This window comes from Panthera onca, chromosome C1 (assembly GCF_046562875.1).
Source record: "Panthera onca isolate mPanOnc1 chromosome C1, mPanOnc1 haplotype 2, whole genome shotgun sequence".
Lineage (NCBI taxonomy): Eukaryota > Metazoa > Chordata > Mammalia > Carnivora > Felidae > Panthera > Panthera onca.
In genome coordinates, this window is record NC_138346.1 from 166,830,835 (window position 1) to 166,854,108 (window position 23,274).

At 40.8% G+C, this 23,274-nt stretch overlaps 1 protein-coding gene across 6 annotated transcripts in view; it reads right to left on the reverse strand.

The window, feature by feature from the left end:
* Nucleotides 1–552: 552 nt before the first annotated feature.
* PDE4B (phosphodiesterase 4B) overlaps nt 553–23,274 on the reverse strand; it is a 537,685-nt gene continuing 514,963 nt past the window's right edge. For 5 of the 6 annotated variants that reach the window (XM_060625541.3, XM_060625542.3, XM_060625543.3 and 2 more), the window contains 9 exons: nt 18,820–18,913; nt 12,832–13,010; nt 11,472–11,570; nt 11,171–11,335; nt 9,242–9,341; nt 6,965–7,119; nt 6,731–6,853; nt 5,843–6,025; nt 553–2,872 (listed from right to left, as the gene is read on the reverse strand). In XM_060625541.3, the coding sequence (XP_060481524.1) occupies nt 2,507–2,872; nt 5,843–6,025; nt 6,731–6,853; nt 6,965–7,119; nt 9,242–9,341; nt 11,171–11,335; nt 11,472–11,570; nt 12,832–13,010; nt 18,820–18,913 (1,464 nt within the window). In that variant the 3' untranslated portion in view covers nt 553–2,506. Of the gene's footprint in view, nt 2,873–5,842; nt 6,026–6,730; nt 6,854–6,964; nt 7,120–9,241; nt 9,342–11,170; nt 11,336–11,471; nt 11,571–12,831; nt 13,011–18,819; nt 18,914–19,529; nt 20,677–23,274 lie in introns of those variants that run through there. The other variant, XM_060625546.3, reaches the window with a different exon arrangement.

A 23,274-nucleotide genomic window follows, 5' to 3' on the forward strand; every position in this document is an offset into this window, starting at 1 on the left:
TTAAAAATTTCAACAAAGTGTTTACGTATTTTGCCTATGCTATTTATATAGCTCTTTCCATAAAGAAAAACATAACCATATGATCAATAGGAGACTCCATGAATGGTCAAAAAGACCACTGAGAGTCAACAAGTACTCTGTCAATGGTGCTTGAAGAGGACTATTTGGACCTCAGATTCTTCGTCAAATGAATCAGTGGGACCATCTGAAGACATGAAGCTAATGTTCTCTGGTTCTATGATTCATTTTTCTGGAGGACCCAGCCAAGCTGGAGAGTCCCTTTATTCATCTAGTGGATTAAACTCTTCAGATTCTTAAAGTGGTTTTCTTTACCACCTCCCTTCCCGCATCATTGAGCCGCATGGATATTTGCTAAGAAAACGTGAAACGTTCCAAGCTTGGGGACTTTTTGGACACAGATTCTGAAACTTCAGTTGCGGGGTTGGCCAGGCAAAGTAGTTGGTTTTCTTCGTGGGGTATGGTAGGAGAGAAGAGAAAAAAAGATCTGCTTTTAATAGGTCAGAACTAACCACAAAATAATTGGGCCTATAGTCTAATCTAATCATGCTTTTGTTTATTCACTTTCATATAAAAGTCTCTTACGAATGCATTTGAGCACAATATATAATAATAATAATAATACTATTATAACATACATTGTGAGAAACTTTTGAAAACAATAAAATGTCCACCTGAAATAATGCAGTGTTCATAGACATACAAACCCATCGGTCATGCACGTTTGTGCCATTTCTTTAACTAGTGAGTTACAATGCTGAACTGAAAGCATGAAATATATTTTACACACGGAGACTGAAGTCAGTATGAGGCCTAACAAGTGTTATCGGAAGCTTCACATTTGCATAATTTACTACATCAGTTCACATTTTATTATAAAATTCACATTGTTTTATTGTGTTTTTTTGTAATTAATGGGAACATGACATTCCTGCTTAATGGCAGGCAAGAGGCTTTCAAAGTCAGTAGTTTGGGAACACTCAGAAGAACCACCTGCGAGCAAATGTAGTGTTACTGCTTAAACCAAAGCCACAATTATAGTAGAACCCAGTTATAACCCAATTCATGCATACACAGATTTGGATAGAACATGGGTGAAAACTACATCCCATTGCCCCCTACCCCTATCAAACTATACAAAAGTAAAAGCTCAGTATAAACCATTTAGTATCTAATGTGAGAATCCTGTTTCCAAAACTGGTTCACAAAGGGGTTGTGCAGTATTAGCAACTCAGATGGGGAAGAGGGCAGACCTTCTGAATAAAAGCCCACGAATGTCCTCACTGGGGAAGGGGTCGTATGTCTCTCTTAAGCGATGTCCAGGTTATATAATACACAATACAAAAACGTGACAAGAAAAGTCGCAACTCTTAGGCAGAGTTTTCTACACAAATGTAACACCACCATTGGCAGGCAATGTTAGATATATAAATTAATAACTTACAAAACATTACATTATATACATTAAGTAATAAATATACTGTTATAAACAGAAATGGAGGTGTTAGCGCAGAAGGCAGTGCAAGAGAAAGACGGCAGCATCCAATTGAAAACAGGGTAACTGGGTGGAGACTGATGGGGGGAGGGGATAGGATGGGGACCGTGCAGCACCCAGCGGCCCAGGGGTTCAGGACACAACACGGTGCGCTGCCTAACGGAGCTGAATTTTACACGGACTGTTACTGTGAACAACACAATTACCCTTTCCTACCTCTTAGTTTGCTCACTTTATTCTGTTTGCAGCACAAGAAGTGAAGTTCTAAGAGGAGAAAAAATACTGCTGTAAGCAGGCAAACAGAGATAAGTTATACGGGCAACCGTCAAGCTGAATGGGACAATAAGGGAAGGAAGTAGAATGTGGTTAGAAGCGTGTCCTTTCTATTTGCAAAAGTAACTGTAGGAAAGTGAAAGATATTGCCCAAGAAAGAAGGAAGACCATTTGCTTTCCTTTTTTTTTTTTTTCCCAGAAAGAGTCAAAAAAGTTTATGTCCACTTTGAACGCTTATCTGTGTAGAAGTTGATACTAAACCCTAGGTATTCAACAGGCATTTTAAAGACGTGAAAATGTTTTACAAAAAAGGCACACAGGTTGGCAGACAAGGGGACAGGTGAGCAGATTTATAAATGAAGTTATTAATCAGTCAGTTCAGTCACTAGAGGGGACAGATTCCCAAAACTTAGTGCAGAAAAATCTCTCAGTTTTGTGTCTTCTATTTTCAAGCCATTTACTCAGGATCTGATCTTGGCCTCCAGTACCAGATAAAGCTTCAGCTCTCCACTAAGCTTGCAGGCAAGGCAAGTCAGCCGTGGAATTTTCTGAACTGCTATCTGCTTCATGGTCTCGCGTTCTGGCTCCAAACTCAAGTAACTGGAAAGGCCACATGGCCCTTGTCCCGTGCAGGCCCAGGCCCCCGTGATGGGCTGGCCCTACCATACAGCTGGCATGCTTGTCAAAGGTGGAATGTTCATCTCCACACGGAGAAGGCAATTATGTGTCGATAGGGGACTTGTCTTCTGTCACAATGTCTACATCAGTCCCTCCTAGTGAATCCCTATGCTCAGGATCAATCACGCAAAGTGTCTTTGTGCTGCTGAAATAGTCGTGACCCTCTCCCTCTTTTTCAGGGCCTTCGGAATCCTCCTCTTCAAGGGTCAGTTCAAACTGAAACTTCTCCATCAGACCCTGACAGTCTCTGTTCTGCTCGTCCAGTGGTGGGGAGGGACTCTGCGGTATCATGCTCTGATACCAGTTTCTATTATCTTCTAACGTATCCAGAATGTCCTGGGCATCAGGCTGCACCAGATCTGCCCAGGTCTCCCAGAGTGGATGGACAATGTAGTCAATGAAACCAACCTGGAAGAAAACAAAGTTACACCCCAGTTATTGTGATGGACTCTTGAAAACCTAACAAACTATCCCGGTTTCTAGGTAAAGAAAGAGCCACAACAACCCAAGGGGGATCAATAATAATGGATTCTGTATTTCAGTATATACTACATGATACACCCTCCCCTGGATCTAATATCCAAGTTATCGCTCTTAAGTCCACAGAGGAAGTACTGTTACCCGCAGTTTACAAAGGAGGAAACTAACACTCATTGAGATGAAATATCTTGTCAGAGATCACAGAGCCTGGAGGAGCTAGAACTTAGCTTCAGCAGTGGAGCTGGAACTTAGGCCCAGTTTTGTCTGATCCCAGAGCCTGTGTTTGTCTCACTGTAACTGACTACTTTTCCTTTCACGTGTGCCAGATAAGAAGTCTGGATGTAACCCTGACTGGGAATGACTTTGTCACTACTTGGATTCTGTGAGTCATTCCACAAAGAAGGAAGCTCCAGGTCTAATGAGTTCTGACTCGACATTCTTTTCCTGATAAATTTAAAATATGCCGCTATTCCAAAAGGAAGGGGAGACAGCCCCTGACTACTCTGAAATTTCTCAGAGTGGAAGGCTCTTGTTTGTAGACGAGTATGGTAAAACATCTGAAGATACTTCAAGACCCTAAACAAACAAAGATCCCCTCTGTGGACATGTCTGCAATTGTCTTAGATCCCACAGGGTATAGTCACTTCCATCAGGAGAAAGGAGGGAAAATAAAAACAATTAAGCAGTTCCTTTGCTAGTGTTCCTGTGAATAAATATGAGGCTATGGCTCTGTTATGGTTTACACAGGGGCTATGCATCCTGCATGAGCTGGCTCAGTGGCCTTATGCTGACCTCTCCATTGTCGGACAAACAGGAAACACTGGGGGTGGGGGCAGGTTGTGAGAAAGAATAGGCACAAGTTGAATGAGGGAATGGAATTCCCCTGTCCTGGTCTGGGGAACTGGAGAGATGCTGGGTCCAGATTCCGAGGTAAATGAGCAAGAGCAACTTCTACGTGCCCATGGGACACGATATAGCTATCTTTCCACACTATTGGAAACCTTTCCTTTAACAGCATTCTGTTTTTTGGCAAATCATCTCATAGATCAAAGTTCCTATGTGACTCTTTTGTATCTATATGTACCTATTATTTATATCTATCAACTTTTATCTATCTATCTATCTATCTATCTATCTACCTATCTATCTATCATTATCTATCATCTATCTATCGACCTATCTATCTCCTCCTCCTCCCTGGTGCTTCCCTAATCTTAACATAACTCACACCAAAGTTGGGACATCTCTGATCTGCATTAGTTACGTGAACTTGTGTGCAGATGATTCAGTTATTTCTCTTGCTTCCACTCACTCCCTTTTCCTCCCTTTTACTTCATTATGTGTATTTAATGAATTTTAGAGACTATTTTCAAGGTGTTTTCCAGGGACCTGAAAAAATAAGCTCAAGGCAATGGAGAAAATGGAATCAGCTAAATGCAGTGCGGTCATTTCCTTTCTTCATTTGTTTTGCTTCTGCTAAATGATTGCCACTTTTTTTGAAAGCTAGCCTCTAGCCACTTATTTCCTAGGCCCTGGGTCGGAGAGAGCTCTACAAATCCCAAGAGCACCTAGTCAAGGGCTTTATTGCCAGACTACTCAGACAATGCTTGCTAGAGCTCATCTGCGGGAAACACCAGAGTGGGCCTTGATGTCATGGCAACAGGGAGACCTGTCTACAGTGATGGAGAGTAAAGAGTTCTGGGCGGAGGGTAGCTGGGTCACTAAAGAGCTGGTGAAATGAGCCAGGGGACAGCTTCTCCACCTGATACACTGGGAAAATAGCTGCTCTATCTCACAAAGCTGTTTGGAGGTTCAAATAGGACCACGTAGGGGGAAATGTGTAGAAAATCACATAGAACACCATAAAAATATAAAACACCACTGTTGATAATAAACAGGCATTATTCTAGTTAATTAACTCATTATTCTAATTAAGGCTTTAGGGGATTTGAGTTGGCCCTGATAAGTTAATATTATCATGCATTTTTAGAGTATATTAGCCTTTTAGAGCATGTTAAACTCATTTGACTGGGTTTCTTTAAGAAACAGCAAAATAATAATTACAAGGGAACTCTGCATCGATATTACAAGTATGTGTAAATTGGGGGGTGGCAGATAGTGGGGAAAGAGGATACACACTAACAAAAAGCCCTCCTAATGTTTTTGTGATAAAGACCTTGAATAGCCTATAGACCCATTCTCAAACATGACTACCTTGCTCAGGTCATTTGTTGCTCTGAAAAACACAACATTTCAGCAGGTCCTGAAGCCTTTGTGGGGATATCGATACTTCTGGTGCTATACACTCTGCAGCTAGAGGTATCTGAGGCATTTCTGCATCCTCTAGACTCCAGCATATTGTCCCTAGTCCTCAGCACATAGGGAATCTGTAGCTCTGGACACGATCAGAAGATGTCAACATGTTCTCAGATGTGGAGAAGCAACCTTGGAAGGGGACACAGGACAGGGCGTCGACTGTGAGGTAGAAGAGGTGTGTAGAATGAAATCCACACTTGACAGTGCACTTGATTATGGAGGGGCAGCAGACCCAGGGTGGGGGAAGCAAGGATGAAGGGTAGAGCTCTTAGATAAGGACAGGGGCAAGAGAAATCTGGAGAGATGGGTGTGGGGAGGTAGTAGCTCTGAGTAGCTCTGAGTTCAGGTCATAGACAACTCCCTAAACTGCTTGAGGATACACAGACCACACTTTGACGGGTTTCTGAGGACTGCTTTGTTTCCACCCTGTGAAACTGAGTGTAATGGAGAAGGCAAATGAGTCACGAGTAAAATGGAACTAAATGGGTAGTTGCTTCCTTATAGCTTCAGGAATTTGATAGAACCTTCCAGTTCTACAACCTGCAGAGCTCACAGAAACTTCGAAAATTGCATATTAGATACCTGGGATTTTTCCACAGAAGCTGTGTGCTTATCACACATTGGGCTGATCTCCATTCCCCTCTCCCGCTCTTTGTCTCCCTGCTGGAAGAACTCCTCCATGATGCGGTCTGTCCACTGCCGATATAATTCCAAGGACTTGGTGGGGTTGCTTAGGTCTGCACAGTGTACCATGTTGCGAAGGACCTGAAATCATCAAGTTTTAGAAATCCCAGAAAATCAGGTGTAAATACTACCAGAACATCTCGTTCCTCTTGTACGAGCACACTTGGTACCCAACCCAAGAACACTGTAGTTGCCTTATAATTGTGGTGAGTACACCAAAAAAGCAGTCCTACAATGGTGCTGGCCAGACTTGGTTATTTACCATCACAGGAGTCCCGAAAGGGAAAATGTGTGTCTTCTCAGACTGATAGTCATTGAATGTAAAAACTGGAAGGGACATTAGAGGTCAAATGCTGCCATCATTTCCCTTCCCCAGTTTGGAAAAAATGCGAAGAATTACTCAAAAGTAGATGTCTTCATATTTTCCACTTGTGGAAAGAGACCAGCTGATGGCAGTTTGTATAATCAAAACAGACCTAACAATCTTCAAGTCAATGGGATTTATATCCAAACACGAGCTTTTGGGCTCAGCAGTCACGTATCCCCTATTACAAATGAATTTTGCCATTTATTTTTAGAACTAAGAAATTCAATAAATAGCGTTATGTTTTTCTTCATAAATTAGAGGATACGCTTGAATGTCCATTTTCCTTGTTCTTAAAGTAAGTCCAAGTTGCAATAATAACCAGATATGCGACTAACTGAACGGACGTTTGGTTTCATTTTTTAATTGTTCAATTTAGTTTGGTTTGGCTTTGTGTTAAATCAAAGGCTTTCATCAAATACCTGTATACGATCCGTGTAGTTGTCCAGGAGAAGAACACCTGAACTTGTAACTTTCTTTGTTTCCACCATTGTTTTCAGGTCTGCCAGCAGGCTCATATGTTTGGACATATCAGTTGCTAACACCTAGGGTAGAAATAAAATGAAACTCTCAATAAACTCAGTTCATGGAAGAGAATGGAGTTTCTTGTCCTTGGCAGGGAAAAGTAAGTGAGGGATGTAGAAAGGAAGTCTTACCATGTCGATAACCATTTTCCTGAGTGTCTGGCGTTGCTTCTTGGTGAGATTCTGGAAGATATCACAGTGTTCTTCTTGCAGCAGTTTGAAACCCACGGCAAGGTGATGGTTTTCCAACACAGATTCATCATTATACATCAAAGCAAGTTCTGAATCTAATAAACAAGGAAAAAGGATGACTTAAGAACAAAGGGGTATAATTCCAATGTTGGCATTACTTCAGCGTGAAATCAGATTTAGTTCTCTCCAAGTGTTAGGAACCAAGATTCACATGTCATTTCTCATCAGAGACACAGTTTCCTCCTCCAAAAGGTAGTAGCCTATTCCCAAGCAAATCATGCTTGTCATAGATATTGGTGCATAAGCTTTCTCTTTGACTAAAATTCATGGTATTTTAAAATTCTTTTTCTCCTTCTTCACTCCAGATGAAGAATTCAACATTAGGTAAGGGCATATTTTTATCTCAGTTTGTAGTTTCCTTTATGTCTTCACACACTTTTTTGCTTTGGAAAAGAATAAACTGAATGCTACTAAACTTTATCAAATGCATTAGGATTTTCAAACTATCTCACTTTCTTGTAGGTTCCGCAGTTCTGTCAATTGTGAGTTTTTGATTTTCAAAGATGTTAATAGTGTGAGTGTGGAATTTTGTTTTATCCAAATAACTTAGCTTTTTTGGAACTTTCTACAAACATGGTAACAAAACATTAATAATTTTCAAGAACAATTTTGATGTCAGATTTTCTGTCCTCTGGCCCTATATCTCAGAAATGGCAAGATCTGCATACCTAAACTATAGCTTCCAGCCTGCCTTTCATGCAGAAGAGTCATAGACATCTTTCATTAGGCAGAGACATGGTCTGCACTGGAGAATATGGTCAACAAATTCTGAAAGGAACATTTTCTCTTAATAAATAATAATAGCCAAGTGATGGCAATAGGTTCCTAATTGCAGATGTGGTCACTCATATACCATTGCTTTAACTGTGTGCTTTGCCTGACAGTCTCAGAATGGACGGTAGGACATATGAGGTCATTTTAGCATTTCTGCCCTGTTCACCCTGGGATCAATCCCAGATCTGCAAACTGGTTTTGTGGGCTCTAGTGTTGTAGGTGGCTGTAACAGAAATACCACTTTTCTGTGTGAAGCTAACTGGCCCGTATATGGTTTGATTTGTGACACCACATTATGTCAGCTGATACAATCCAGCAGCCAGGTAGTTGCCCAAAGTTTATATTCTTTCAGTAGAAAAACAAGGTTAAATAAAGAATCTACCCTACGCCTAGATTATACAGATATTCTGATAAAGTAGGACAGAGACTCTTACATAGTAAGTAGCTCAAACATTCCTATAAAACCATCAACACTTGATGTTAATTATGACCACAACTAGATAACCAATATTCTCAGAAGAAAAAGTACTTGCATTTTTAGCATTTAGAAACAGTGCGCTAGCTGAGAAAATTCATGGATTTTATTTTTTAGGATTTATTTATTTATTTTGAGAGAGGGTTCAAGCATGAGCAGGGGAGGGGCAGAGAGAGAGGGAGAGAGAATCCCAAGCAGGCACTGCACTGTCAGCACAGAGCCCTACATGGGGCTCGATCTCATGAACCGTGAGATCATGACCTGAGCTGAAATCAAGAGTTGGACACTTAACTGACCAATCCACCCAAGTGCCCCAAATTCATGGATTTTCACTGCCATGGATACTAAGTATTTTCAGCATGACAAAAGCACTGAGTACAGCTTGAGGTCCTAAGGCTGGACCAGCCTTAAATGTCACTGGGGTAATCTTCACTACTACAAACCAAGCATTCCAGTGCTTCCTTTTAGTTTTATTTCTGTTTAGAGGTTCCCATGCTCAGACACAATATTTGGGCCTGCTTCCTCAGTAGAGAGGGACGCTAGTGGGTCACCATATTCTATGTGAGAGCCCTGCATAATACTGAAAATCATTATCACATTATCCCCAAGCCTTTCCTTGTCCTTACTGAATAATTCCACATCTGTTACTCTTTCCTCACATATTATATTTTCCAAATGTTGAGTACTTTTTATGGCTCCCCTCTGACCCTTTCCAAGTTCTCCACGCAGCTCAAATATTGTGTTGCCGGACTGGACACAGTACCCAGGAAAGGTCTGACTGGCTTGAGTGGAATGGAGGATCACCTCATTATTACCCTTATTGTCATCCATAATGAAAACATTAGGGGGAAAAATGAAGCAATGAATCATACAATCATCTCAAGTGACTGTTCTAGTAGTGAACTCACTTGTGTTGATGAGAAACTGGTTGGAGACTCCAGGGTGATCAACATCATGGATAGCAGCTGCAAAAATGGCGGCCAGAATTTCCAAATCTGTGAAGACAGCCTGCAGAGCAAAACGAGCACATTTAACTCTGTATCCCATTGGCCTGTATCCTGCTTATTCAGCTTCATATTAAAGTATGCATTTCACTCTTGCTGGGAGGACTGTCTGCTGATTTATGTAATGTCTCAATACATTAAATAAATGTAGATTCTATCCATCATCATGTGAAAGGAAAAATGGCTGAAGCCCATACCCACATCAAGCCTGTAGGAAGGCCTTAGCACCATGCTTCAGATGGGGTCTGATGTTTGTTTCTTGGATAAGTGGTAGGGCAGAATGGCGCTTATGTAACACAAGCACACAGAAGTCAAAGAAGCAAGTCAGACTGGCTCTGCTCTGACATATAACAACCTTCATATTTTTAGGCTCAGTAACTTACAGAAGAAAGGCTAAATTCTAAGCTCATAAGATTGGCAATAAGTTATTTCCCAAAGCTAAATTTGTAGTGAGATCAGATGCTTTCATATATTCACTCATTCTTCCATCCGTTCCTTCAATTCTTATCCAGTAATTGTTTACTACGGGCAAGATCTGAGAACATTTTAAGAAGTAAAACTGAATGCCCCACTGCTCTACTCCTTCTTGCCATGTTTTGAAGCCTCCTCCGCCCTGACTTGTACACAATAATTTAAACCTACTATTTGTGTAGGTATATATTCCTTCTGACTAAATGGTCTTTCTCTGGCTGAAATATCTTTCCTCATCCTCTGTGATTACTTAAATCTTCTGATCCTACAAATGCCAGCTCAGCTTCCACCTCTTCCGTGAAGACTAATTGCTCAAAGACCCACTGAGCTCTTCCTTCTCTAAACATGTGTGGTCCCTGTGGTCAATTTCTGGCTACACAATAGATATCCTATCAATAACAGTGGGTAGTTGAAAAACGTGTTGGCCCACTCTATAATCCTTATACATAACATAAAAATAATACTGTTTCTCTCCTTTAGGGGATAAAACAATCTTAGCTCTATGTCACTTCCCCAAGTTTTCTTGGATTTCTTTTCTCAGGAAATATGGAACCCAAGCAATAGACTTGTAGTCAGTTTCATCTTTCTTTACCTTCCAAACCGAATCTGTCAAGGTAGGTAGGGCTGGACAGGGGTTGGCAAGTCCCCTCCTGCATTGAGCCTGCACAGTTTAGAGGTATCTGACTACCATTGCTGTTTGTCAAGGAAGATCATGGTCTGCTGGGCACATTGCTGCTAATGTTGGGGGTATGAAAATGCATTAATCTACGAAGAAAGGAGCCACAGCCACTGTCTAGCAAGATGTCTAGCAAAAGGGAACACTGGTACTCTTTGCTTCAGCATTATTAAATCCTTACTTCTAGATATTCAGTTACTTTTTCTTCAAAAAGCTCATAGAATTGCCTTTATGAATTCTTAGGAGGATAAGTCTGTGGATGCTTATACCTAACAGGAACAATGTAGGACATTTTATATTATATTTCTGTGTTATCTCTCACAGTGCTTGGGATGGTGTGGGCAATTCAGATCAGTACATGCATGTTGGGGATATACTACATACTAGATGATGAACTGGACACTTATCAGATACCGGAGATACAATAAAAAATAAAGCACCCTGTTAATTGCTTAACAATTAAATAATTTTTCAGTTGTGAGAGATGTAAAGAGAGGGTTACGCTGATATTGGGAAGCAGAGTAGAAATGCCTTTCGTTGTTATTAGTAACCCAATTAATAGATGTTATACATAATAAAGAACCAGTTCAAGCAGGTGCAATTATTTCTGTAAATATATTACATGTTGGATAGCTTGTATTTTAAAGAGGATGGGCAGTTATGCAAAACAGATCACAACTACTCACATCTAATGCTGGCGTAGAAAGAAGAACATGGGTTGACTGGGCTACATCAGCAGCATGTAGGCTGTTATGATACGCCACATCAGAATGGTAATGGTCTTCTAAAGTCATCATGTAGGTTACAAATGTATCAGATGAGATTTTGAATGTCTTTAGGAGGTCTCTTTCCTATGTAGTAAAATGGATTAGAAAATAAATAAGTGGATGTCCAAAAATGAAGAAAAGTCAAAGTAAACTGGGATGGAAAAAAAAATCATTAAGAGCCATCTAATTGAATAAGCAATACTCTCTCCTTTTTACTCACCTGGAATATGGCATACATGATGCATGTGAGGGGCCTATTGTGTGAATATCCAGCCACATTGAAGATGTTAAGGCCCCATTTGTTCAGATCTTCCAGCTCCTATGATCAAAATTAGAGGAATTTAGGAATAAGTACAGTTTTATCAGCATATGTCATTATTTTTATTTAGTTTTTGGACAATGGTTGGCTAAGTCTTTAGAGTGTCTATTTAGAGTATTCTATTTGCATGAAGATTTGAAGATGGAATGGCCTAGGAGGTTGGGTGCCCTCTACATTTTAGTTACATGTTTCTGTATATTTTTTCAGAAAAAGGAGAGTGTGTGTCTAATTTACAGATTTAGTTGTTGACCTGTATTTGCCACATCAGTCCTCAACCAAGCTGTATTCAGAGGCAGCTGCAAGTGGCTAGAAGTCCCTCTGGCTCCATTTCCCTGTCTCTCTTCTTCACTGATCACTGGCCCATTAGTAACAGCTAAAAAACGATCTCAGGGGAACTGCTTTGCCCTTTGGTTAGTATCACAAAGGGCCAGGTACGGGAGAGTCAGCTGCTAGAATGTGCAGAAGTTAACCCGACTTTAATGTAAAAGGTCATGAAAAACGCCAACCGCGGATTATTCCATCTAGAGCTCTTGGGCTACACATAGACCTGGGAGAAACATTATTCAGTCCTGTGTTGTGGGATTATTCCAAGATTATGATTAAAGGAGTAATTTATTCCATTCTGAATTCTTGCCCGGAATAAGGGATCCAGGCTCTCCCCCGGGGCTTGCCCCAGTGTGAGATCAACCTTGCTGTAATGGTATCTCTCAGAAAGTCTCACTGAATGTCTGTTTGCTCACAGCAAGGTCATCGCCTAGTGTCACAAGGCCAAGATGAGCTTGGGGTCACCTTAGGCGCCCCACTGGGGGACGGGTGAATTCTTTCTGTGCCTTCCTCCACAGTGGGGTTTGGGCTCTGAGTCAGTGCTATCAATCTTTCTCATTTCTTCTCTGGCTCTGCCAATCAGTGCAGATTCTTCAACTAGTCCTTGGCATATAGTACTGGATCTGTCCTCTGGGACAATTCAATCCTGTCTGCGGCCTCCCTATGGATTCTCCCTGTGTGTCTTCAGTAGGATTCTCATTCATGAGGAACTTCCATTTACAAATCCAGCTCAGAATTAAAAAAATAAAAGGTCCTTTGTTGTAGAAAAAGGGTCTTGAATTAGGTGCCCAGCAATGGACAAAGAGGCCACACCGGCCTTCTTATCGTCCAATTTAATAACAAAGCCAACATGATCACTGCTGTTTTCTAGTAGATAGTTTTGGGCAGCCGCCTGCTGGAGAGCAGAGAACTACATACACCCCCAGCTCATGCATACCTTGGCCAGATGATCTTCATTTTCTGTGTTGACTCCAAAGCGTGAGATGCTTGTATTGTTTAAGCTTGAACTGTGCATCAGTTTTTTCACTCCGCTTATCTGCGTCATGAGCTGTTGCTTTTTCTTTTTCTCTCTGTCCTTCTGGGTGGGTGATGGAATCTCCACATCATTCTGCTTGTCTGCAACAAAGGGAGACAGTTTTCAGCCCACGTGTGCCAATGAGAACCCACTACAATATGCAAAATAACTTCTAATGTCCTGTAATGGATTTTACATCTTATAAAGGACTGCCATACATTATCTCACTTGATCTCCAGGACAATCCATCGGGTGGATGGGGAAAATAGAATTTTTTGCTCCGTTTTATTGCTAAGAAAACTGAGGTCTAGAGGAGCTAAATAAATTGAGCAGTGGCGGAGGCAGGACTCAATCCCATACCTTCTATTTGTAGTGTAATTTAGAATTATACTTCTATATTTTCAAGGGAGGTCATCAGTATTTATATGTCAATTTTTTAAGTAAATAACTTACATGTTTGTATAATAGAAAAGGTTCATGCAGCCAAACTCAGGTGCATAAAAACTTTATGTTCTGCTCATTTGATTATATTTGTATTAATTTTTTTAATTTAAAAAACCCACACAACTTTAACTGGATATGACATCATTTCAGCGTAGATGAGCTGTATATAAGTGAGGTAAACAAATGGTTTGTAATCTTCAAATAAATATGTTAAACATTGGCTTATTACACCACCATTTGAGGTTTAGAGGAAAACTATATCAGTTTTACTTCATGCTTTATTTGTATTCATTCTACTAATTAATAATAAACAATGCCTCTCGTTTATAACAGACATTAGATTTATTAAAATATTTATGCTTGTTAAATATTTATGCTGACCTCATTTAATCATTAAAAAAAAATTCTGCTACAACAAGGTAATAGCAGAGGAAGGATTAGCGACGAAAACATCTACCTTCCTATAGAGGTTCTTTCCTCTATTTCATGCTATTAAAAGTATCAGCAACCGAATATTCCATTTCACTTCACAGGGGCCTTTATCCTGAGTACTTCCAAAAAATGCACAAATTCTTTCAGGCCACAGGGATGCTTGTGTGTGCACTGAGGCAGTAATTTATTAAACTGCTTCAACAGCTACTTCATTGAACTAAATGACACCCTGTGGCTGAAAGAGTTAATGCAGCTTTCCCAAGGTCCTGCATCCATCTCTGCTTGTTACAGTAAAAATGAGGACAAAGACAACTTCTCTATTTGAAAATGACATGGTTCCAGATGGCATGCTGGGACCCAGACTATTTGCTTTCAACTCTTGCAAGATGATGGCATAGTCACATGTTTTCCCCAGAGACCTCTGCCTGCTTCCAGGGCCCCGTGGACAACTCATCAAAGCAAAGCAAGCACAGGGAGACAGAAGCAGTGCCATGGACGCATCAACACCGGGAGCAGAGGTATTCTCTGTCCCTAGTGTCCCCTTATTATCTTCAGATGCCAGAAGCTCCTAGACTCATCTGTCTATGACTTTTGCCTAGGCAAGAATTTTAGTGGTCATTTCAGTTGGTTTAGGGGTTTCCAACCTGGTTCAGCATCAGAAGCACCCAGGGAACTTTAGAAAAATATGAGCCCCACCCAGTCCTACTGAATTAGTATTTTTAAAAAGGCTTCCTAAGTGACACTGACGATCAGAGCCAGGTTTGGGAACCAATAATAATCCCACACCCTCACTTTTCAGATGAAGTCAGCAATCTGCCCAAGCTCAAAGGGCAATTTATTCAACAGATATTTATTTTGCAATTACTCAGTTCCAGACACAGTGACTTAATAGCATACATGGAACCCAGGCCCTGAGGTTCCTGTTACAAATTTCTTTCTGGTCTCACAATCTCTGGCAAAAAACCCACTATATATCATATTATTCTTGACATTACTTTTCTCTCTGTCACTTCACTCCTAATAATTACTACTTCTTGCTAGAACGAAAGGCCACAATAGCCCGTGCCTTTCCCGACGACAGTGCTTTGCCATTCCTCATGTCTGATTAAAGAGACTGTTAGATTTCCCTATGCTGCTGCAGATGTAAAAAGCTCTAGTGGGACCGGCAGCTTTCCCCTGTGTTAACTAAAGATTCCTTGCAGCAGCCAGTAATTGAGCTGAACCACTACTGTGTCTGGAACATTACAATAAAGAAGAAAGTCATTATTCACAGATAGCACCAACTTGACACTAATGGGTGTTTCCCTGTACAGGCACTGGGACAACTGACAGGCTTCCCTATTCCTATTCTGAATTCCTCTGTTAAAAGCTTAGCCGGTGTAATGTAGAAATAACCTGAAACACAGACTTAAAGAATCTCCATAAACACAGTGAATTTACACTTACAGAACAGTTAGAATACAGTGGAGAAATAGCGGATAAGCATAAAACAAATAAAAAAAAAACAACAGATGCAAAAAATGGTCATGTCAAAACTCTGCTAATGGCATAACTGGAGGTGTTTTTCTTATTAGAGCACAGCATTTAATCATGCAAAATTTCTAAATTCTTTTCCTTGCATCGTTGAAATTCCATGTTCTACTCTTTGAGACACAGTAGGGGATTTAAAAGAATGACTTTTCTCTGTTTGTAAAAATATTTACTAAATTATAATATCATATCTAGATATCTTGCTTTACCTACGCTTCCTCCCTGTAGTTCCTGTCTCACTTCCTCTCACTTCTCCAAGCAACCTGGAGCTCATGATCCTATAAGCATCAGTAAGTGCCTGGTTGGAAAATGGACTTTTGCTGCCTTCCAACTCCTCCATCTAGACACCGTCCTTTAGATGGAAACAGCACAAGTTTCACAGATCACTGGAGTAAGGGATCCCCTCCTTCCCAGATGATGCATTTTAATGTTCAATGACTCTTACTGTAATAATGCTCTTTAATTTTCACTTAAAGCGCTAAGGTCTTCTCATATTTTGCTAAGATGGTTGCCGTGCTCTGATAAGACCCTCTTATATTACTGGGAACTGTTAATAAACATATTTTATTTTTTAGGTCCAACAATCTTGATTCCTACAGACTGTTCTCCAAAAGAATATACCTATTATGTAAATGCCCTTAAACGTGATGGTCTGAGTTCCTAACAGCCTTCTTTCCTAGTTAAAGAAGTGACAGGGTATTTAGGTCTGGGAGTCAAGAGGGCAAAGCCTTAGCTCTGGCTCAGGAACAGAATAGCCAGGTAATCTTGACTAGGTTCCTTTGCCCTTCTGAGCCCGCTTTCTCTCTAGTAAAATGGGGGAATTGGACGACAAGGCCATGAGGGTCCTTTGCGGATCTGACAGTTTACAAAGAAAGATGCATTCATGCTTCTTCTCCAGGGACATTCACCCACAAGACAGGATTCAGAGTTCCATGTCTTGCATTTGCAGTTTGGAAGCAAGTCTGGTTTGTTTGCTCTTCGGGATTGTCAAATTGCAAGCCTACAGTCTATTACAGAGAATCCAGACTGCCAGGTATGTCTTAACAGAACTGAAAGACTCAGTCTGTAGCACAGTCCTAGAATGGTAGAGTTGGAAGGGATCTGGATGCCATCTATTCCAGTGCTCCCATTGTAAGATGAGGCAAATAATGTATCTTTGTTTATATGACTGATTTTTTTCTCCCTATATTTTCCCAAGAATATTTAAAATTTTAATCTGTCTGGTCTGTTTGATCAGGTCTACTTTGCACACACACACACACACACACACACACACACACACACCTTCCTAAGGCTGAGTCTATAAGAATTGAGATTCTAACACCTTCCCCAACAACTTGTTCTTGATAATTTAATTTTTTGGACTAATGAGAAGCAAAAATTGCTTTTCCTCAACAGATGTGCCAAATGGCAAATGAAATATTCAAGAGAGAGTTGACCTTTGCCTGTTCTTGAGACACACAATGTTGATCCTGAGAGCTCATCTTTAATATCTTATCAGCTTTCTCACTTAATAGCCTACGATGATAAGAAAGATTAGTATGCTGAACAATTCTTGCCTTCCTTGGCAAGCTGATGGTGAAAGGGACTACAAGTGTAAGACAGCTGCCTCTGCACAGTCTCGGATGACAAAGGGCTCATGCCACCTTATTCCAGTCCTGAGAGTCTCTTCTGAGAAGACAGATAAGCCCTGGCATTCTATTTTTTTTTTAAGTTTTTTAATGTTTATTTATTTTTGAGAGAGAGGGAGACAGAGACAGAGCGTGAGCGGGGGAGGGACAGAGAGAGAGGGAGACACAGACACAGAATCCGAAGCAGGCTGCAGCCTCTGAGCTGTCAGCACAGAGACAGACCGACACAGGGCTCGAACTCACAAACCATGAGATCATGACTTGAGCCGAAGTCGGATGCTTAACCAACTGAGCCACCCAGGCACCCCAGCTTTCGCATTTTAAAATGCAATGTTTATGAGCACAAAAATGAGTTCTTGCACTAATCAAGATTTTCTTCTTCTCTCCCATAGTCATTAACCTGGAGAATGTACGACTGTAACTGGGTGTTGCACAGAGCAGAGCACATTTGAAATGGACAGTGGAGGATGACTGTCTTCAAAGGAATGAAGGGGGTTAACGCATAAGAAAAGGATCAGTATATAGCACTTTGTGTTCACTTAGATGCTAGGTCTCCTTGGAGCTGGGATATATGAAAATTCTTCTCCTTTGTTCCTTGACCAAAGTGTTGTAACCGCAGCTGGAGAGAACCAGGTGCCGAAGGCACCCACATACTGGAAACAGTTGGAAAAGCACTTGTTAATCGTGCCTCTGCCCGTCCGCTGCAGAGCACTGCCCTGAGCTCTGCACTGGGCTGATCAGAGATTGATTGGCTGACAGCAGAAACTGCTCTGGCATTAGAGAAACAGGACTGAGTTGTTTTGTTTTGTTTTTTTTTTTTTTAAATAAAACCAGAAGAGGTGTGTGTTTCCATAAGGCCCCAAAGCAAATGTTCATGGATTTAATGATGTGTAGCTATGCCAAAAAGAAGGGAGGTGTGATGTTCAGCTGTAAGAATGGGTCATTTCCCTGCATAGTGGAGTTCGGTAAAGGAGCATAATTCAGCAGTATTTGAAAGTCAACAGAATCAGAATCTAGATGCTACCCATTTACCTTGAAGGACAGATTCGCCTATCCCACATATCTTTATTAAAGAAAAAAGTAATCCAAATACGGTCACTATATCACCATACAATAGAATGGCTTTAAACATGAGCTCAGAAATCCCTAGTATCACACAGGATGCCTGACAGTAGTTGAGGATCTTTGATGCAAATCTTTTCTGTCAGTGTCATGAGTTAAATACCAGCAATGTGACAACAGAGCACAATAGATCAAAACATCAGATTGGGAAGATAAGGATGCAGCTTGCAGAAAGCCAAATCTTTCAGAGATGTGAACATTCTTTTCTTTCCATTTATCTTTATGAAATAACTCAGCAAAGCAATAATCAAATTATTTCCAAAGCTTATTCCTCTGGGCCAAATCACCACACAGTTATTCTCCAACCACATCTCTTACAAACCACCTAAGAGGAAATCTTTTGCTCAAAGCCCACTTATTGGCAGAATTTAAAGAATACCATGTCAAAAGAGCCAATAGGGTGGCCCCTCAGATTTAGATGACTGAACACCCGCCCCCACCCCACCTTTCAGATGTCTTGGCCATGATGGAAGGGGGTGGGTGGATAAGGGGTGACCTGAGGTTCAAAGAAATACAATTAGCCTATAATAACCTTCTGTCTTTGATGGGTATTTTCAATCTTTTCTTCTGTTTGTAACATCTTTCTGCTAGTTTTTTTTAACCTTAAATGTTGTCCTTAGTTCTTACTGAAAATGGCTTTTTCTGTAACTTCACCCCATTCCAGACTCACACAGGGATGTCACTGATGGGTTGCAGAGATTAATACTGAAAAATCTCAATTACGAAACAGGTTTCCCAGTTAATATCTTACCTAAGAAAGTATTTGAAATGTATTCAGAAACCTGGTTCCCTGATCGGCTCATCTCTGAGAGGTGTGTCAGCTCCCGGTTCAGCATTCTCTTGAACTGTGTGAAGAAGAAAAATGTGTTAACCACCTAAAAAAATAGCAAATGATCACTTCAGATATTTTCAACTTTACTAAGAACCAAGAGATTGGAGGAGCAGGTATCATTAAATAAATGATACTGTTTCTGCAAAGTACAAAGCCTCCTTAATGTGAAATCATTCCAACGTCACCTTAGGGAAAAGAGGTTTTCTTAAGATTTGTTAGAATTAACATCTGATTTCTTTTGAAGACGCAAACGTAGGAAAAGGGATTTTAATAGAAGTCATGATAATTTCACTTGAAAATGTAACAACTTTTAAAATATATTTATTGGAAATTAACTCGAAAATACCATGTGAGAGGAGATATATGTAAAAAGTTTAGGAGAAAACTGAGGAAAAAAAGATGCATCCTTTACAAATAGAGCTGCATAAAGAGAATAGCATTAAAATACAGCACAGTCTATTTACATACAATGTAATATAACATGCTATTATTTTACACTAAGCAGCCTCAGTGGGCTCAGTGACAACACAAATGAAATCATTACAGATGTTTGCTACTTCACAGAAAGCGTACAGATGTAAATGTTTCACATTCTATCAAAGACACATAACAGAATCAAATTAACCCACCTTGATGTAACCCCAAGATACAGATAACAAATAGTTTGCCTCAGGCATTTTGGAAAGCTCTCCTCGCCACAATCCACAAATCCCTTGGAAAGAATTCACTGTTCTGAGAGAGCAGTCCCGAGAAAGGATGGGGAAAGCCTTGCAGGTTCAGTGGTAAAATAATCAAAGCTTATAAAAGACAAAGTCTCCAAAATTTAGGGCATTTCCTAATCCAAACAAAGCCCATCTTCACACTCCATTCTTACAAGAAGCCTACGCTCCCTGCTTCTTTCCTGGCAGAGAGAGTAATGAAATCAGGAATTGCACGAAGGAGCAAGAGCCTGTCTAAATGTATTCAGCTGGCTGGTTTGCAGCCCTTATGAATTATGAATAGTCCTGGTGGCCGAAGGGGTTTCCACTCTAGATTAGTCCTGCTCAGCTGAACTCTGCAAGGAAGGAGCAATTCTTCTTTCCTGTGGGGTTGCCAGACTGGGAAACACAGCCATCTTTTAAAAAGGAGGAAGCCCCATGAATATTTAAGTAAATCCGAAGTCCCTACCCTCCCCCATTTCAACTAGGTGTTCTTAACCCTCTCTCCACTGCAGAGACCGCCCTCTCTGCACTCAGCCACTCTAACGTTTTCAAAGTGATGGTGCATTGGATTCATTTACTTCCTAAACATTTTTTAAAAACTGAGAACAGGTTAGAACTGTGGCTGTCTTCAGACTAGGCTTTCAGAACACAAGTACTTTTTTAAAAGCTAGCTTTTTGGAGGATTTTTTGCACACCAACAGTGTGTGCCGATGCATTCAGCCTTCTTTCACAATCAAACAGGAATACAATTCACACACTTCATTTAAAAAATCATTTGCAGAATGCCATTTTCTCCACTGCATCAGCTCACTAATATGCATATTAGATTGCATTCGACAAATGAATTAAACACATTTCACCTTTTCAATCTAGGATCTGGAATGTGTTAGGAAACGTAAGCTATCATTTGCTGCAGGCATGGTGAATTTTTTTGGGTTATGAATGACTATGCTGTTTTGGTATTTTAGTGTTAAACATCTTCTAATTCATGTTAGAAATATCTAGGAGTTAAATTAATTTTCATTTCATTCTAGCAATCTAGGACATGTTGAGAAAGTCATTCCCTTCCTGTAGACTCTCTCAATCTCTCTCTCTCCCTCCCTCCCTCCCTTCCTCCTCCGCCCCCTTTCCCGTGTCAGCATTAGACAGCACAGGCTAGAGGAAAGTCTAAGACCAGAGCCCTAATGCAGTGAGCTTCCTAGGCCCATCCCACCCCCCTTCTTCTCCCTCCTCTCTGTTACCCCACCCTTGGACTCCCAGAAGTTCAAGTACAGCATGTTAAAGCAATAGCAAAGCACCATGGCAACAGCCCCCACACGCAATTGGCTCTCTTTCCTGTGAGGCATTCTCCTTTCAAATGAGCATCCTGCACCAACAATGGCTTCACTTCAAGCATCCAAGCCCCTGTCATGCCACTGCCTGTGCCCAGGAGACCCAGCCTTTCTAGCTGAAGGCAACGCAGCTTAGCATTGTTGCCTCCCGGCCCACCGCACTCCGCTTTGTCCTCAAAGAGGTTCTGGGGAGCCCTGCTTGCGTATGTGTGTTTTCCCACGATACAATATGTTAGTAACAATAACCAGGGATCCCTGGGTCAATGGTCTCAGCCAGTGTATTTTAGCTACTGAACCTCTATGCAGTTTTGAACGCCAGGTGAATTGTGTAAGTTCTAAGCTATTTATTTTTTTAAGACATACCTACTTGGTCATGATGGCCTCTCATTTTTACTTCTCAAAAGTCAGGCACTTACACTAAAGACTTAGAAGCTGGAAAAGGCAGGATTCTATGCTCTGATTAAGCAGCTAAGTTCTGGCAAAGGAGGAAACTTAACTTGAAGCACTGTAAAAATATCTTGAAAAAAAACACATAGACAGATGATTCCTTTAACTATATCTCTGCATAAGACTTAGCCAAATGTAACATTCAAACACCCCATCCTCATTTTGGTTCCTTTGGCCTGTGAAATACTTAGGAAGATTTTAGACTCAATCACATTTGTACTAGATCAAACAAAACCATTTTATCATGTATTAGATAAATATTTATTGAACACCTAAAACATACCAGGCAAAGCATTAAAGATAGAGCAGTAAAAAAAAAAAAAAAAAAAAAAAGGGAGGGGGAAACCCCTTTTAATGCTTTTAATGAACTTCTATCCTAGTAGAAATAGTCAGATGAAGTAAGGCATGTGAGTTAACCACAACAGTTAACAGTCTGGACAGAGAGGGGGTGGTTCTTTATTAGTCATATTGGCTCCTTAGCTCAGAATATAGAAGCAGGTAGAAATTCAATAATAAAAGTCTCAGAAGGGAAAAACTTTTCTCCTTCCTCTCTTTCTTTGACCTTCCATTGCCACAAAATCCTGTTGGGATATACTGCCATTCAGGCTCAGTGTGGGGGCAGGGAAGTGCCTCTCAGCTACAGGGCTGAGAATAAGCCAAACTCCTCACCTTTCCTGTATTGCTTAGGGAAGGAGTAAGCTACAGAAGAAGCGAGAGATGAATATCACCTCCCTCCTTCTCATGCTTACAGATGGTCAATGCCACCAAAAACAAAGTCGTCCTGAGGTAACCATAAAACACATTAACTCGATGAAGTACGCAAATGGAGGTCACGCCGGGTCAGAAGCTGACCCAGTCCTAAAATGTTGCTTAGCAACAACCTGTGGTTTTCCTCCTCCATAAGGGAGGGCCCAACCACACTGACTAAGGCGATCATCGCTCTCATCAAAAAGCATTTATGACGAGCCCACTTATGTTGGGCTCTGTATAAACTAAGAAAGGCAGACCTGGCCTTCAAGGAGCAGACAGGGCTATCTTTTACATTCTAATAAGGTAGAGGACAATTAGAATGGTTTGTGCTGGCCTGTGTGATGAAACACACCAAGGAGTAGAGCGGGATATGAACTGTGCTTGAGATACGCAGGCCGAGGAGACAGTTGGAGAATTTGGCTTAGTTGGGTTTTCAGGGTCAGACTCCCATATGAAGGCTATTTCTGTTGAGCCAGAGACAGCCACAATGTAGTACACAAATCCTTTCATTCTTAGCTCTCTTAACAGTCCTGTGAAGTCACTTCACTTCTCATACATAAAATGAAAATGATGCATGGTTTTCGGCCCTCAGCCTTTCAATCCAAACCTGTCATGATTCTACGATAAGTTCTGTGGCAGCCTCCCACAGTCTGGACACGATACTTACCAGCAACTGATATTTCCCAGAAAATAAAACTCTCTCAACACTACTGAGAAAAACAACCCAAATTGGAAATGCTTCAGTCTGTAAGAATAAGTCACCAGCAACAGAAAAGAAGCATTTCTCATGCCTCCAGTTTGATACTCTAACACTCTTGGAATCTCCCTGTCTACTTAGCGAGTTGTGTGTTCCGCCCAGATAGGAAGGTAAAACAGCTATACTGAGTGAAACTGTGTCCCAAGCAGTTACAGGATTGAAAGGGAATGGACATTATTTACTTTGTCAAATGCAGTAGAGAAATCCACAAACAGGAGTGTACTATGTCAAAGATAAATGTGTCTTTACTACCTAATGTACACAGATCCTATTTTTCTGTTAAGAATCTGCCTTCACAAGAAAACCCTGTTAAAGCCTACCTAGAAATAATGTCCCCAGAGGAAATGGCTAGAGCCCCTTTTGAGCACAGACAAGCAGTTTGTGAATG